Below are 16,198 nucleotides of genomic sequence, written 5' to 3'. Positions count from 1 at the left end.
GTTTGACCATAATATGGAAACAAAAAGCAGAAAACAGTAGTCACTTTGTGGAGACCATGAAAAGAAATCTACAAATTGCAGTTCACCTGTGCATATTTTCATTGGCACAACCACTAGGAACCCCACCACCATGGGTATGACAGGTGCAGCACTGTCAGGGTCATTTGTTAAGGCATTTAGAGACCTAATAACACATATTGTTTGATGCAATAGATGCACTAAATTGCAAAATAAAAGGAGAAATATAGCAAAGGTATGAAAACTGACTAGCATGGTGCCAGCACAGTCATTCAATCAACTCATACTACTAGCATCATTAATAGAGATGCAGATCATTCACTCCAAAGCAGGACATCATAAAACTTACTCTGGAATAATCAAGATCTCTGGGTGTTGAGTCTGTTAAAGCTCGGACAAGGGCATTCATCATACAGATCGGAGGAGAAGGTGGGGAGGGCTGAGAAGGTTCCTGCTGTAGTGGGCTCTTTGGTTTGGAAGGCAGCCGACCTCTCCTCCCTTTCAGACTATCTGTACGAACAACTGATGCAGAGACAGAGACATAAAACAATCCTTAGGATTATGTTATAAAAAAATATTATGATTAGGTATAAATCACAAAAAAAGGAATCAAAATACACCATAGTTGGACAATTATTACTAGGAACAACCATTAAAAAGTTGTAAGAAGTTTGCAATAACATTCAACAATGATTTAATGTGAGTTGAAACAGGCAAGCAAAAAAAGACAGCCCATACTTACGTTTGGTAATGAATTAGCCCTGAAAGTCTCCTTAAATAGAACAAAGATGCATGTACACAAGCTGTCTATTGATTTTGAGAAATTAGAATTAGTAGTCTGTGGCTATTTTTAAACATAAAATACATCATACAAATAAAATGCTGGAAGGAAAGAGATCCTAGGAAAATTTACCATCCGATCATAATTATTAACATTTTTTGTGATGACTGAAAATGCATATAATAAGCAAAAGTGGATGAAAAGCATGACATTCATACCTTCTTTAACCATTCCGACACTGAGACACTTCTGAAATCGACAGTACTGACATCGGTTTCGACGTCTCTTGTCTACTGGGCAGTTTTTATTTGCCAGGCAAACATATTTTGCATTTTTCTGCACCGTTCTCTGAGAAAATACAATACAGAGATAGTCAACTAATAGTTTCTGGAAAGAGGTAGGACCTGACAAGATGTATTTTAATTACAATGTGAAAAGCGACAGCGCAATTCGTATAATTAGATAAATTTAATTTCCTAACACGCTAGCCTGCAGGAAAAACAATTTTATTAGTGTTAGCTGCTGACAATGAAAATCATCTCGGATTGTTCTGAAGCAAGTCTCAGGAGACACCCAACTCTGAATGATAAAATCATATCTGAAATTACCAGGTCAACATATCATACCTTGGAGGATTGGATTATCTCCACTTTTAATATCCCTTTGGGAACAATTTTCCACTTTGTTCCACTCCCCTGATTATTGCTGACCTTATTAAAATAAAATCAAAATTATCTGGGATGTACTTTGTATGCTATCACTATTGTAAGTCAAATATCTCAGTAACTGGCTTTGTTACTCAATAGAGATGAAATTGTAAAAAAGCAAAATAAGGGTTTGTCTTGTTAGAACATATAGGAAATAAGGTTTTAACTCAAAAAGAAATTAGCTTATTTGGCTTCGTTTATCATTAAAGGATATGTATGGTAAACTGGCCATTTTTCATTTTTTAAAGCAAAATCTTAATACCGAATACTAAAAGTCACTGACAATAAAGGAGAAAGAAAAAAAGAAAGAAAGGAAGGGACGAAGGAAAGAAGAACAAATAAACCCCAGGAGACAAATAAGAGCAAGAGAAAGATAGAAATATGAAAGTTACATATTTTCAGTGCAAATTCTCATTAACTGGTTATTTCATAAGTGACTATTGATGCAGACACCAAAACAGCTATATTATAAAAGACACATCATAAAACTTGGGCTTTGATATAAAAACAATGTATTTTTTCAGAATCTGTAGAATTTTGAAATGACACATGTAGAAATAATTAAATATACTTTATAACACCAAAGTAAAAAAAGAAATGCTTGTTTTTTAAATTGAAAACATTTGTGCAAATGGATACATTTCATCACTTAGGGTAAAACTGCTCAGAAATTACCTGGATTTATACAACCCCAAATACAGTAGAAAGTTGGAAATCTATTTGGGAAGTCTGGCTGCATTAAAAAAAAAGAAAAACTCAGATAACTTTGGCTTTGTAACCTATTTTGAGTTCAAAATTCTAGGTCTCCTTTAACCTTTCCTTTATTTTCAGTGATCCTCATCCCCATGTTTCAGTTTTCATCTTGTCACCTTTTAATTTTATCTTAGAATATGGTTTCTAAATTGCTTATATAAGACTTAAAAAATATAACAAAGCCAACCTCTCTCAAGTTTAAGACATATTTGCTCAGTTTAAAATGCGAAATTCTGAGACACAAACACACTTTTTGAGTTTCCAGCATTTAAATTTTCAGCAGTCTGTAAGGATAGGAAACTTGTGCTTTCTGAATGAAGCTCTCTTTCATTGAACATGCAGTAATTTCTAACACTCTATTTCTTGCCATTATCCTCAAGGCGATATGCCAATTTAAGTGCCAGTGGCATTTTGCTTCAGGTATACATTTTCCCAATAACCTGAAGCCTTCCCCACATTTATGTGTGCCTGCACAGTTTAAGAACAGAGAGAGATCGTTACGGTTCAATCACTGGATTCCCATCATTAACTGCACTTCATGTCACATTTTTAAAGAATTCAATTTAATGGTAGAAAGCCACTGGGTAAAACCTGCTCCCGTTCCCTTAATTAACAGATCCGTGGGGTTGTTCTCCCCCATCCTACCCCCACCATTTCAAGTATAGATTTGTTTTCAAGGGATTGTGGAGAAAAGAGAGGCTGTTGGAAAGCACTTAATGGACATTTCTAGATTCAGAATGTATGACCACTCCCATATTTTGGTCAACTCTAAATTATTTAGGAGTGATTCTATTTGCAGACTACTCATAATTCTCTTAATTGTTTTCCATTCTTTTCTTCCATATCCTGCTTTTTCCCACTACTCTTAATGATATACAAATTAAACCTGCTAAGGGAATGCAGTTACTTCAAAGTTGCCCTGGTTAAGAGGAGGAAAAACATGGCTAAGGTTCTGCATTTAAGACATCATAATCCTGCATACCTGTAGGGCACTTTACACATTGCAAAGTCTTTCCATAAGCATTTTCTCATGTATCTGCAGAATTCAATTAATGACAGGATTACCATCTCCACATCAAAAATAACTGTTGCTTGATGCTAAGTATTCCCATCCACAAACATGTGCATTTTTACAAATACTTTGTAGTTTTCATTTAATAATGAAATTGTTTATGGCCTTTTAAGAATTCTAAAGTGCTTTTGCATATATTTTTATCTCCTTGAATACTCACAGCCTTTCTCTGAGTTTTATTCATAGATAGGGAAACTAAATCCTAGAAAGAAGTGTCATGCACAATGTCATACAACTGGTAGGTGACAATTTAGAGGTCCTATTTGAGTCTTTTCACTCAGTTCCTGAACATTCCCAGATATATCCTATTGGCCTCCAAATCCAAGTTACCCAATCAGGATTCTGTTTCCCTTCTCTCTCTACCCTGCCCAGCAATGGAGGCTAGGGAGTAACTTGTGTGGGTTTACAAATGCCTGAAGTAATGGTCAATGGCATGGGGAGGAAGAAGAGTGGCACAGAAGTAAATGTCTGAAGCAGTCTGAGAATGGCAAGAGGCAGAGCAGCAAGAGAATGAGTTCCCTTCACCAACCTGGGTGAAAACAGCATTGAACTCAGAAGTCAAGAGAGCCAGCTGGACCCATCCTGCGTGGAGTTAAACCACTGTGTACAGCTAGCTCAAGGGTTCACCTCTTTTGGGATTAGCTTCCTCAGGGGAAGATGGATGACCCTCTCACTGTCAAATTCTCCTCTGGGTTTATAAAAGAATGAATAATATTGAAACCTGGCACTGTGGGTGGTATATAGAGAAGGAAGAGCTCCTAGATGAGTGGATTAGTGAGGTCCCCAACTTCTATCTCCAGTGAAGGGAGCCACCCAAACTCCATCTAGCCAGTTACACTATCTATTTTGCCAATGCAGAGCTATGAAAAGGGTAGGTGCTTTGGGGACACAAAAACATGAGTCAGCATCCTGCCTCCATCCCACTCTGAGTGTGTGTCCTGTCCCAGTTCAATGACCTCTCTCACCCTCCCTGACCCATCTCTGAAACAAGGATAATCATCAAGACACTGTTGACCAAAATAGCTTTTGAGTGGTCAGAATTCAGTCTCAGGTCTGGTTAATTCTAGAGTCTCAGCTCACACTGTGAGGATTAAGCAAGATACAAATGTCCAGGGCCTGCCATGAAGATCCTATCCCCTCAGACTCTCTGGACGGACAGAAAAGGAATGCATTTTTTTTTTCATTGTAGAGGTTACAGATCCTTCTGACAATCTGCTGAAAGCTCTCTCCAGAAAAGTGCTCATAAGGCAATGTCAGATCAAGAACCCTCACGTCCATCTCTGGGTGGCCTCCTGACCATGGGCCTCAAGTTTAAAACCCCCAGAAAAATGGGTCTAAAGTGTAAAGGCGACACCTCTCAAACCATGAAGGACAAGAATTACGTCTACACCCACTAAGATGATAGCTTCAGTTAAGGGGCTGGCTGCAGAGGGGAGGGGGCGCCAGGAAGAGGTGTGCGCTCACCTTGAAGAAGCCCTTGCAGCCCTCACAGGTGCGCACCCCATAGTGCTGGCAGGCGGCGTTGTCCCCGCACACAGCGCAGGTGCCCTCTCCGGAAGACGAGCTCCTGTTGGGGGGCGATGGCAGGCTGGGACTCTCGCCCAGCAGGCTGGTCGCGGTAGGGGAGGCAGTGAGGCCCAGCGGCGGGAAGGCCAGCGCTGCCGCTCTCTTGGCCAGCGGCAGCCCGTATGGGTGGCCCTCGAGCGCGGCAGCCTGGCTGCCAGCGGCGGCCGCGGCTCCCAGCGGCAGGCTGAGCGCTGCTGCGGCCGTCGGGTCATAACCGAGGTGGTGGCCGCCGGCCGGGCTGGGCGCTGGAGGGTGTGGCGGCGAGGGCTTGAAGTGGAAGAGCGGGAAGCGCGCCCCGGCCACGGTGGACACTGCTTTCATCGGCGGGTCCAGTAGCGGGCCAGGCGCAATGCAGCCAGCAGCCGAAGGCAGCGCATCTTCCCACAGCGCCCCCGCTTGCGGGGGGAAGCCCGGCGTGGTAGGGGTGGACGGCGGGGACTGCTTGAAGTACATGGAAGTGCTGGGTAGTACCTCGTCTTCCGGGCCAGAGGGAGGAGGAATGGACGGCTGCTGCTGCTGCTGCTGGTGATGGTGATGGTGATGGTGGTGGTGATGGTGATGATGATGGTAGCCTTGCGCACGGCCCTCTTCCATCTTGATCAAAGGGCGCGGCCCAGAAGGAGGCATTTGGTACAGGCAGGAGGGCTTGAGTTCGTAGCTGCTGGAGTAGCCCTCCATGAAGGTACTGAAACTGGGCAGGGACGTCGTGGCAGTGGCCGTGATCTCTGTACTGCCGAGGTCCATGGTCAGCTTGGCATAGTCGGGGTTCATGATTTCCGTGGTGTATTCAGAGCCATACGTCTGTGCTGCATAACTGGACCCTGGAGGCGAAGGGCTATACTGGGCTTGCACGCAGGGCATATCTGCAGGAGCAGAGAAAAGGATCTTTCAGAAATAAGGCAGCACTGGACTCACTGCTTTCTACTCTGGGAAGCACAGGAAGTGGCATCTTTCTGTTAGCACAGACTTTCTTCCTCCCTGGGAAGTTAGCTGAATCCTGAAAAGGGGCCACAAGACCCAGAATCTGGCCTCCTGGGAACCTCAGTATCCATCTTCTCTCTTGCCCTGTTTTCCACCAGACCTGGGAACTTGATATCTTTTCTCATAAGCCCAGAGATGTATTTTAAAAAGTGGCTTTGAGTGCTATAAACTAATTGGTGTGACTCCTCAGTCACAAGCTGGGAGGACAAAGGAAAAGCCACTGAATGACCTGTTGGTTAATTTTGGGAGAAAGAAAGTCTATTGGTCTCCCAAGCCACACATATTGATTTGTAAATTTATGAGTTAGTCAAAAAAGATGTCCTGTGTGGGACTTACTGGCCAAGGGAGACAGTGACATTTTAACATTTTATGAGTGCCAACTGAGGCTGCCCACACACGTTGTGGTTGCTTTTCCCCACCCCCTCCACACTCCTCTAGCAGTCAGTACAAACTGGACCCTTGTGATGACTTCAGCCAGCTAGGTGGTGAGGTAGGAACATAGGCCCAGGAAATGGACTGGGGGAGTTTGTGCCATCTGCAAAGAAAAAGACCAGCAGCTGCAACAAAACACCCACCAAACCTGCTCTCTGCTACACTGTATTTGTGTGTATGTGTGTCTGTGAGCTGCACACACATGCTTGCGCATGTGTATCCCAATTCTGACTAATAAGATGTATCAGTGGCTGTTTAATCAAAACAGTTAATAGTCATAGCTATCATAATACGCAAGTTAGTCTAAGTATTTTCTTAAGTCAGAAGAATGAATTTCCTAGAAAAGAAGAAAGCAATTTATGAATAGACTTGGTTTCTCTGCCAGTTTGACTATGTTAAATCCCCAAAGCAAATGGTATCCAAGGTGCTTATTATTGTTCAGAGAGGTTGAATTGGGTGAGAAGATCCTGAAAGCTAATGGCTCTAGTGGATGATTTATCTGATTATGTTCCTTCTTTATAGCTAAACAGTATTGATAAAATAGGCAGTTTCTGGTGGTTGGTTTTTCTGAGCCAAAGGAAAACTTGGTACTTAATGTCTGTTTGTACTGTATAGAGTAAAAGGTGTGACTAATAGAAAAGTGAGTACTTCACATTTCCTCTGACATCTTTCTCTTACCCACATTTCCAAATCTGATTGAGTCATGCGTGTAAGGGATGAAATCTTGACTTGAAAAAAGGTGATGAGGGCCTGTTGGAAGAAGCAGTGATGAGGAGAGGCCAGTTCAAGCCTGTCTTTTTTTCAAGCAGGGCCTTAAAAACACACTAGTTGAAATTAAAGGATTAATTGTCTTGGTGTCCATTTGTTGGGATGAAATGAAAGGCGAATCGTTTAAAAGAAAGAACACTGCCTGCCTAGTCTTTCTTCTTGTATCCCTTCAGCACCTCTAGGATTTCTCCCTTAGTCTTTTCTCTCATTCTTCAGTACCATTCCCTACCTACTGCTTTTCTTTGTGTTTTTCTGAAGTTTCCAGCTGGAAGATGAGCTTGCTGGGACTGTGTTCTATTTATCTTCATATCTCTGGTGCCTACACAGGCCTGGCATCTAGTATCCCTTTAACAAATTTGTAAAGAGGTGGTGCAAACCAAACCTGCTGTCCTTTCTTTTGCCAAATTTACATCTACTCCTTGGCTTTCAGCTCCTGTTTTTCACTTTCCCTCTGAGCTTCAATCATTCAAACTTCTGCACCCAGATAATTTTGGTTTCATACAAGCAAAATCATTTCAGAGCATCCCTCACGCTCTAAAGTGATCCCACAACTCTTAAACGGGTACACTTGATATAAAAGGAAGGCAAAAATTAAGACACTGAAATGTAAAAAGGACTCTCATCCATTGGGGTATTCACATTTTCTTAGGAAATATAATTTTGAGGAATGGAACACTTAATTTAATTTGGCTGCTCCAACTCGATAGCAACAGGGTGTGGTATACCGAGGAGTTTGTGCAAGCAAGCCACCTGTGCTGTGAAATATGGGGCTAGTTGACCAGCCTGCCTGCTAGGTGTGTGGTTCCATGCACCCATTTCTCTAGAGCCTTCAGACCTACCTGGAGGATACCTTGCGCGCTGAATGGTGGGGCTGGGGGTCTCTCCAGCGGAGGCTGAGAGTGTAGGAGGCGGGGACGTCCGGTGAGGCGAAGCAGCGGCGGTGCTGCCCGGCTCCGCTGAGGGTCCAGGCTCCGGGCCCGGGCTTGCCGGGCTGCGTTCTCCCGCAGTGGGTTCTGCAGGCACCGAGAAAGAGGACAGAGATCGCTGTGATACCAGGCTAGATCACCGCGCTCTGGGTTGGGCGAATGGTGGGGGGGGGCACGGGGAGTGGCGGAGTTATCTAGAAATTCTAGTTAATTACAAAGAATTATCATAAGGTTAAGTAAAGGTGCTTAAGGGTCCGCGGGCCCGGGATAAAGAAGCATTACAATGCCTTAGGGGAAGCTAAGGAAATGTCCGCAACCACTGCGCACACCGTGGTTTTGTGGCGCGCCAATTGAGGCTAAAAGCCCCGCAGCCTGTGGTCGTCCAGGAATTTCTCTCTATGCCCTCACAATTGGTTCGGAGCTCTCTAAATCAGGAAAACCGAAGAAAGGAGAACACTTGAGGAATGAGTTCCACCGGAATTTGGGGGTCAGTGAGTGTGCACGAGCGGAAAATAGCCGTTTTCTAACTCCTCTCGCCCCCCACCCTTCAAAGACAAATTTTACACCATGCACAGGAAATGCACAAGGTCCGGAACGAATGCATGAATGCCCCGAGGAATTAAGAAAGTCTACGCTTTTCATTCTAAATGCTAATGGGGCTTCGCTTCTATTAGACGCGAGTTTCGGGGACCAGGGGTCAAGCAAACAAAAGGGCACAGTGGAAAAAGGCCCAAGCTGGAAACCAGGCGATGGGGCGGACAGCGTTTGCTGCTGGTGGAGAGGGCGGAGGGAGGTCCTCTGCACTCAGCTGGCGGGTTCCCCGAGGGTGGGCGGCTTGTAGGCTCTGGGCCATCCCCTGGCCTGGAGGGGGCACATTCCGGAGGGCGCCAAGCACAGCTCCCAGGCGAATGTCTGAGCTTACAGAGTAGCGAAACTTTGTAGCTGAAAGGCGCTTGGTTGCCCTCAGGGAAGGATCAGGCTGCCCCAAACCCCGGCCAATAGCGCCCCCTTTGCTCGGGGTGGGCACAGCTTGAAGGGTAGCAATGTGAACGGGGGGGGGGGGGGGCGGGGGAAACCAAACCAAACAAAAAACCTCCCGGGTATGCAGGTCTCAAGGGTCCTGTAAATTTCGTCTTCCCCCATTCGCGCGTCGGGAGCTTGCTTGCAAGGAGAAAGGGGCTCGGAGACCCCAGGTCCGGGAAACCCTCCATAGTCAGGAAATGGGGATTCCCTTGCTAACCCCAGCCGGAGTTGCTCTGATCGAAAGCTTGCGCTCGCTGTAGCGCTGGCACAAGCGGATCTTTCCACGGCTGTAGCATGTGCTTTTCATCCCCCAGCGTCTTCCGTGGGGGTTTCCAGCAGCCCCCATCTCCTCCTCTAGTGGGTGCCCACATTCCTGCCCCTCCCCGGGAGCCTTTCAAGCGGAGACTTTCTCTAAGGGGCGACCTCTGAACTCGCGTGGGCAGGGGTCGTGTCTCCCCAAGGAAGGGGTTCCTCTTAAGCGCCCAGCGTTCGCGGCGGAAAGCGGTACAGCCCTTCCTACAGCCTAGTCGAGCGCCCCACCGCTCTCTCCGCCCCCCAAACGGCCGGTTACCTAGGCAAAGCCTCGGCGCCTGGAAACACGTTCTGCCGCTCTTGCTTGCGGCCGCCGGGGCCGGGGAGCAGAGAACCTCGGGGTTGTAAATTAGGAAGAAATAACTACCTCTGTCAAAGCCTCTTTCTTTCTCGTGGGTAGACGAAAGGAACACCCCCGTGTTCCCCTCCCCGTGGTGAAGTGTGTGGAGGAAACCGTGAAACGCACCATTGTGACTGGGGCTCCTCCGCGGAGTTTCCAACCCTGGGGAGCGGGGGCGGAGGTTGGGCGGGGGCAGGAGCAGTGGAGGAGAGACCGACAGAAAGGGAAAGACAGAGATTCTCAGAAAGAGCGAGGGAGACAAGACAAAACCGCGGGGGAGAATTTCTGCGAGCGCAAGGTCCCAGGAAAGGGGATGAGAAGGTGGGGAGGTTGCCGTGGCATGGAGAGTCTTTGATATTCACATTGAACGCATCTTGTTCAGCTAAAACAACTCGAATAGAGTAATTTCATTCATTGTGCCCAGTACCCGCGCTGGGCAGCTTTTCTTTTCCCAACTCAGTTCTATAAAACACTTCCCTGTCGTGGGAAAAGAAGACTCAGGATTGGATTTGGGACAGAATGGCTGAAGGGCGCCTTGTACCCCTCTCCCTGCACCCCAAGGCCCTGGGATAACAGTCCGAGATTTCTGATTACTAAACTCTTTGCAGCTCTTTCCTCTGGAGAACCCGAGCGCATAGATGAAAGGTAATTTCCAAGAACGTTCGGAAATAAAGGACAAATGCTTTCCCTCTCATGACTGCCTGAAGCTACCAACAGGTTCGCGAGGTGCCTTTGGAAGTCAGTATCCGCAGGCTACGCTAGCATCGCCGCTCTCTTCTCACCACCGAGAACTTTCATTTCTACTAAGAGTAAAACACTCGAAACAACTTCTCCAAAAGCATGAGTTCTGTCAGTGAAAAGTAAAGCATTCCTTTCCTACACAAGCCAAATTCAAGAGGAGAGGGACGCTGTCCCCACGCGTGTCGGAGCGCGGAAGTCAGCAATTACACTCTATTACCTCCGAAGGGAAAAGTGTAAACCGGTAAGACGCGATGCCAGGCAGACGTGCCTAGCGGAGCCCCAGGCTCATTTCAATACAATAAACCACATTCCTACAATTACACCCTCTTTCCTGAGATCTCCGAGCGCCTCTGCAAACTCCGGCCACTGCTGCCCATGCCTCTTCCCTCCTAAGCTTTCTCCCAGACAATCAGCTCCATTCCACCATTAGGTACATTAACTTGGACCCACCAGAGCCCCTATTTTCAATCCTACTTAAAAGGCAGGAAAATTACTGCCGTTCATCACCGGGGCTGCAACTCCCTGCCGCTGCCGCTGCCGCTGCCGCCGCCGCCGCCGCCGAGAGCATCATTACCATGACAACTAGAGCCGAAATACCCTGAATTACATCGCTAGAGCTCTTACTGCACAAATCCCGGTCCTCCTCTTTGTTAGAGGCTTTTCGCCTGTTGGGGTGGGGAGAGGAATCCCACAAGCTCCAGAGTCCTCGCGGGCCCGCTAAAGGGAAAAAGTTTCAGATCAGAACCCACGGGCCGCTTGGCAAGCAAAACCGGAGCGGGGAGGCGTGTGTGTGTGTGTGTGTGTGGGGGGGGTACACCACACTCAAAGTTGTCATTTTCAGGAGCGACGCTTCCCATAGCGCCAACTTTTTAACAAGTCCCCTTATTAACTGGGCCAATCTCATACGTACTTGAGTGCTGTGGCGGTTCCGTCTTTAGAGCGAGTTTCTAGAGAGCTGTTCCGAAATCTTCACTGGGGGGGAGTCACAGCTGCTGTCCCGGAAGGGCTGCGGTGTATAAGCCCAGCGGCTCCCAGAGGCGGTGAGCGGCTGGTGGGGGATGCTGCGATCGCGACTCATGGGAGAGCGCCGCCGAGAGGTTCCGCCGGCGTCCTGGCTCCGGCCGCGACTAGGGGATAGGATGCCGCAGCTGTTCCCACCTCCACTGCCACCGCAGGCGCTGTCAACGTTGCAAAGTGAGCTCAGGAGGGGCGTCCGGCTGCGGCACGGTGCTGCACCAGCGAGGGCGCAGGGTTAGAGGGGTGTGAGCGCGCGGGAGAGAGTAGAGTGTGTGTGCGGAGCGTGTGTGCGGAGCTTGTGTGCGCGCGTGTGTCTGTGTGTGCGAATGAGGGAGCGGGTGTGAGCGTGTCTGTGTATTGGGAGCGGAGGAGGAGCAGGAGCTGGAGGGGTGGGGGGCGGGAGGCTGGAGACTCCGCTCTCCCGGCTGCGCGTTCGCTCGCTCTCTCGGCACGTCATTTATGCCACAGGAGCCCTAGCGGCCTCTCCATAGAGTGCCTGGAATGCGAGACGTCAATGTGACGCCATGGGACGCTACGTCACCCTCCTCCTCCCTCCCCTGGCCCAGCCGGTTCCGCGTGTGCGAGGGAGGGTGTGTGAGTGAGTGAGTGTGTGTGTGTGTGAGTGTGTATGTGCGTGCTTGTGTGTGCGCGCGCATTCTCCAGCCTTTTGCACCGCTGCACAATGAAAACTGCTCCGAGCTGCCGACACCAGCCCCGGGACTTCTCGGACCCGCGCTGCCAACCCCTCTGCAGCTGTGTTGCTTCCCCGGGCGCGGGAGGGTGCTGTGGCCCGCCGGCGGGTCAGGCGGGACCGCCCAGCTGTCAGGCTCGGGTGGAGTAGAGTTGGAGGAGTTCTGCTGGCGCGCCTCCGAGGCTGCCCCGAGGCAAGAAGCCAGGACGAGGGGGTAAGGGAGAGGACAGCTCTTCCGAAAGGGAAGGCTCCGCCAGCCAGCTTCTCCGAGTGACCTGGCAGCGGGTGTTGAAGGAGTCTGGCACCAGTTTGAAGACTCCCCGAGGTGCAGCTGTGCTTTCCTCATGCAATGGTCCCAAAACTGTTTACGTCTCTCTGGCCTCCGAGCCTAGGCTAATTCCTTTCCTCCTGCCATTAATTTCTGGGTGCGTGTTTCACAAGGGGATGCAGATGGCTCTGGGGATACGATTTTATTTCTTTACACTTATGGTGTGAGTTTCCTAACTGGACGCATTAGGAAAGTGCACATCCATCAACCACGTGCACGCTGCAGCAGAAACTTACTGTATAAAACAAACACACACGTGTTGAACAGCCGAGCAAGTCTCACTTTTGCAAATCATCCCTCCTCTCCAGCACCCTGTCTGAAAGGAACTCTCAACTCGTACTTTCACTCTTTTGATGGTTGTAGATGCCCTCCCCTTCCATCTCCCAAACGAAACATTTCAAAATCAATCAACAGGATTTATTGGTCAATCGCTTGCTAGGGGATTTGCTCTGGTCTCCTGAGACACATTTGTCTTGAAATAGTGTGCCGACAGCCTGGGCAACTGTATGAGGGAGAGCATTTTCTTCCTGGAAATGATGAATTAAGTGTAAGTTTACTGCTGAAAACAAAAACAAAAATGTATCAGAGGTAAAGACTCCGAGTTCCAAAGGTTTCAGCTTAAAGCAACCTCTTTCAGAAAATAATTTTTTGAGGAGAAAATATTTGAGTGAAACAATGCAGACAGACATGGTCCCCCACGTGGTCTCCTTGAATCAGATGTAACAGTTTTATTTCTTTGACTTGTCCCAATCTCTGAGTGGGGGTGGGGATGTTGGTGGTGTCAGATTGGGGGGGGGGATTCCATTGTCCACAAGCCCATGTTTCAGAATCGAAGAAGCTTCGATCTTAAGACCAGAAACTTGAAAGCAAAACTACATATAAATACATGGCATATCTTTCTTCGCCTCCACTTCCACTTCAAGCAGCCTAGTGTGGAGAAGACCGTGGGAGGATGCTCTGAAAGTTGACCCAGTGGGGAGGAACCTAGCCTCTGCACCGCCGCGGGTTCCAATCCAGTCTCAGAAGGAAGGAGGGCGCTGCTACATTGTATCCATTCAAAGGCTGAAGGGGGGGGAGCAAGACCTGGAGCCGCGCTGCGCTGACGCACGCGAGGCGCGTGATTGACGCAGGCGATGTTACTAAATTCGGCGGTTGGCTCGGCCCTGCCGCCGGCGCGCGCCGCAGATAGCGGAGTAGGTTCCCCTCGGTCACCCCCGCCCCTTCTCCATTCAGTGCCGCGCGGGGCGGGGCGGGGCGGGGCGGGGCCGGGCAGGGCGCGCGGGGCGGGGCGCGCGCGGCCGCGCCGGGATCCGGCCGAACCAAATATAGTCGGGCCCAGCTATTTTTAGTTAGGCCTCGGGCGCGAGCGCGCCGCGCTAGGGGCGCCCTGACCCCGCCTGGAGTGCGGAGGGGGCGGGGGCGGCGGTGTCGCCATCTTGGACTCGGCTCGACCCGCACTGGTGACCCATTACGCTGGGCCGGGCTGAGCGCCGGGGGTCGGGGTGAGTGGGAGTGAGTTGCGGGAGAGAGCGTGCGCGGGCTGAGAGGAGCGAGCCGGGCGCGGGGTCCACCTCGAGCGGCGGCGCGAGCGGTGGAGTGAGCTGTGCGCGCGCGTGCGCGCTTGCTTGGTGTCAGGGACAGTGATCCCCGCCCGTCCTCCGCAGGCCTGGCGGTCGTGCCACCCTGCAGCCCGGCCAGCCCCGAGTCGCGTGGGGGCGGAGCTGCCCGCGGCCACCACTTCCTGAGAGTCGGGGATACCCCTCCCGGACGTCACGGAGGAGCCGAGGCGGCGGTGGCGGCCCAGGGCTCATCCTGCACTTGCATCACGGGTGCAGCAGCAGCTGCTCTGCTCCTTTGTGGCTTTTTCCCCTGTTGAGTAACTGCTTTGTTAACTGAAAATACCATGACGGGCCAGTGTGATCACCAGCTCCAGACCTCAAAGAAAGTGAAGCTGTCAGGCAAGAAGAGGGAGACTCCCCCAGCCGGCTGCGATGGTATCTGGTGGGTGGGTGTGTAGAGAAGCACTTGACAGTTTCCACGTATTACTTCTTGCCTAACTCTTCACCCTCAAGAAGGTTTAAAAATACTTTTATTTCCATGCTGTAAAAATTTCATCTGTGTTCTGCACCCCATCCATTCCCCGCTTCGATTTAAAATTTCTTGTAGAGCTGGGATCAGTGTAAGCAGGAACCCTAAAATTAGGTACGATTTTAGGAAACATGACATCTTTCAATGAATTTATTCAATAAACTACACTTTCTAATTGTTAATATATAAAGGCCCTTGCCCACTCAAGGTGGTTATAAAGCTACTAACCAAGTTTACTCACAGGAATTGGGCTCCTTCAGAGAATTTCAAACCAATATCCTTGTTTATCTTTTTGTAGAAAAATCATCTTTGACTGAGAATCTCCAGATAAAGCGTTTCTCTTTGAGTGGGTGTGCCTTCAGGACCTCTGTCATGGCGAATCCTGAGCCTCCCTCTTCTCCCAACTTTCTGCCTCCTTTTATGTCCTTTCTTTTCCAAGTATCTGGGCTTTAATCTAGATTATGTTTCTTGACTGCTTTGCTGGGCTGAGGGCTGTTTGATGCACTCAACGGATTCAGGGTTCCTGGCTGGAGTTCTCTGGGCAGGTGGCTGGACCAACCATGGGAGGTTTCAGTGGTCACTGATAAGTGGCAACTCTTTTACACTCAAATGGGAAGTCATGGAATCAGAGACAAGGCTTTCTTACAAACTGGGACACTGTCCTTTGCTTAATACTTGGTCCCTAAACATGTGATTCAGTGACCCGAAAGGAATTAACTTTTTGCTATTTTTAAAAAATTAATATCTATTCCTCTATGTCTTTTTAAAAATCTGAGTTATTTGAAATCAGACATAGTATTGTGTAAGGCATATGTAATATAACTGTTTCAGTACTCTAAATTACTTTTTTTTTTTTAGAGAGTGAGAGAGGGGGGAGAGAGAGAGAGAGAGAGAATTTTTAATATTTATTTTTTAGTTCTCGGCGGACACAACATCTTTGTTGGTATGTGGTGCTGAGGATCGAACCCTGGCTGCACGCATGCCAGGCGAGCGTGCTACCGCTTGAGCAACATCCCCAGCCCTCTAAATTACTTTTTGATGATGACTTTTTATTTTATTTTTTACCATATTTTTTACTAAGTGAAATTTAGTCTTTATAGGTAAGTCTTTAATTTTGGGAAAACAGGATAAAACTACTTAATCTGTGACATGTTGAAAACATAACTTGTAATGTATTGAAAAAGACTACCTCACTCTGTGACATGTCCTTTTTCTAGAAGAGGGACATTCAATATGTGGCCTAGTTTACACACAAAGTAGAGAAAGCAGTTTCTACTCTCATATTCTTTATTGCTGTCAATCTGTTAAAAAAAAAAACTCTTTCCATAAAGTAACTCTTAAAGATTCACTTTTGTGTGCCTAATTTGCTTGTAAGAAAGAAAGTACTTTTTCTCTTGGGAAGTAAAATATAGGGGAAATTTACTGTGCGTGATATAAAACAATTGTTTTAACAATGTGCGATTTAAAAATTGCTTTAGATGTTTTCTGATGAAACAGTGACATGTAATCCATGATTTTGCTTACTATAAAGTTCTTACTTATGTACAGATTGAATGAGGAAAGTTGAAGTAAAATTTCCAACTCAGAAGTTGTTACCTGAGATGAAAATAAGGCAAAGTCAATGAATTTTAGTCCACATTTTCTTGAATCAGTA

The 16,198-nt window shown here is 48.0% G+C and overlaps 1 protein-coding gene across 1 annotated transcript in view; it reads right to left on the bottom strand.

The window, feature by feature from the left end:
• Positions 1–11,858, bottom strand: part of Nr4a3 (nuclear receptor subfamily 4 group A member 3) — a 38,611-nt gene extending 26,753 nt beyond the window's left edge. Inside the window, exons 1-5 of the mRNA XM_013359036.4 lie at positions 11,331–11,858; positions 7,918–8,091; positions 4,796–5,760; positions 1,018–1,147; positions 368–540 (exon numbers count right to left, since the gene is read on the bottom strand). Of these exons, the coding sequence (XP_013214490.2) occupies positions 368–540; positions 1,018–1,147; positions 4,796–5,758 (1,266 nt within the window). The 5' untranslated portion in view covers positions 5,759–5,760; positions 7,918–8,091; positions 11,331–11,858. The remainder of the gene's footprint in view (positions 1–367; positions 541–1,017; positions 1,148–4,795; positions 5,761–7,917; positions 8,092–11,330) is intronic.
• Between the last annotated feature and the right edge of the window lie 4,340 nt (positions 11,859–16,198).

This window comes from Ictidomys tridecemlineatus, chromosome 4 (assembly GCF_052094955.1).
Source record: "Ictidomys tridecemlineatus isolate mIctTri1 chromosome 4, mIctTri1.hap1, whole genome shotgun sequence".
NCBI lineage: Eukaryota > Metazoa > Chordata > Mammalia > Rodentia > Sciuridae > Ictidomys > Ictidomys tridecemlineatus.
Note: the sequence above shows the minus strand (reverse complement) of the source record. Positions and strands in the feature narration are given on the sequence as shown.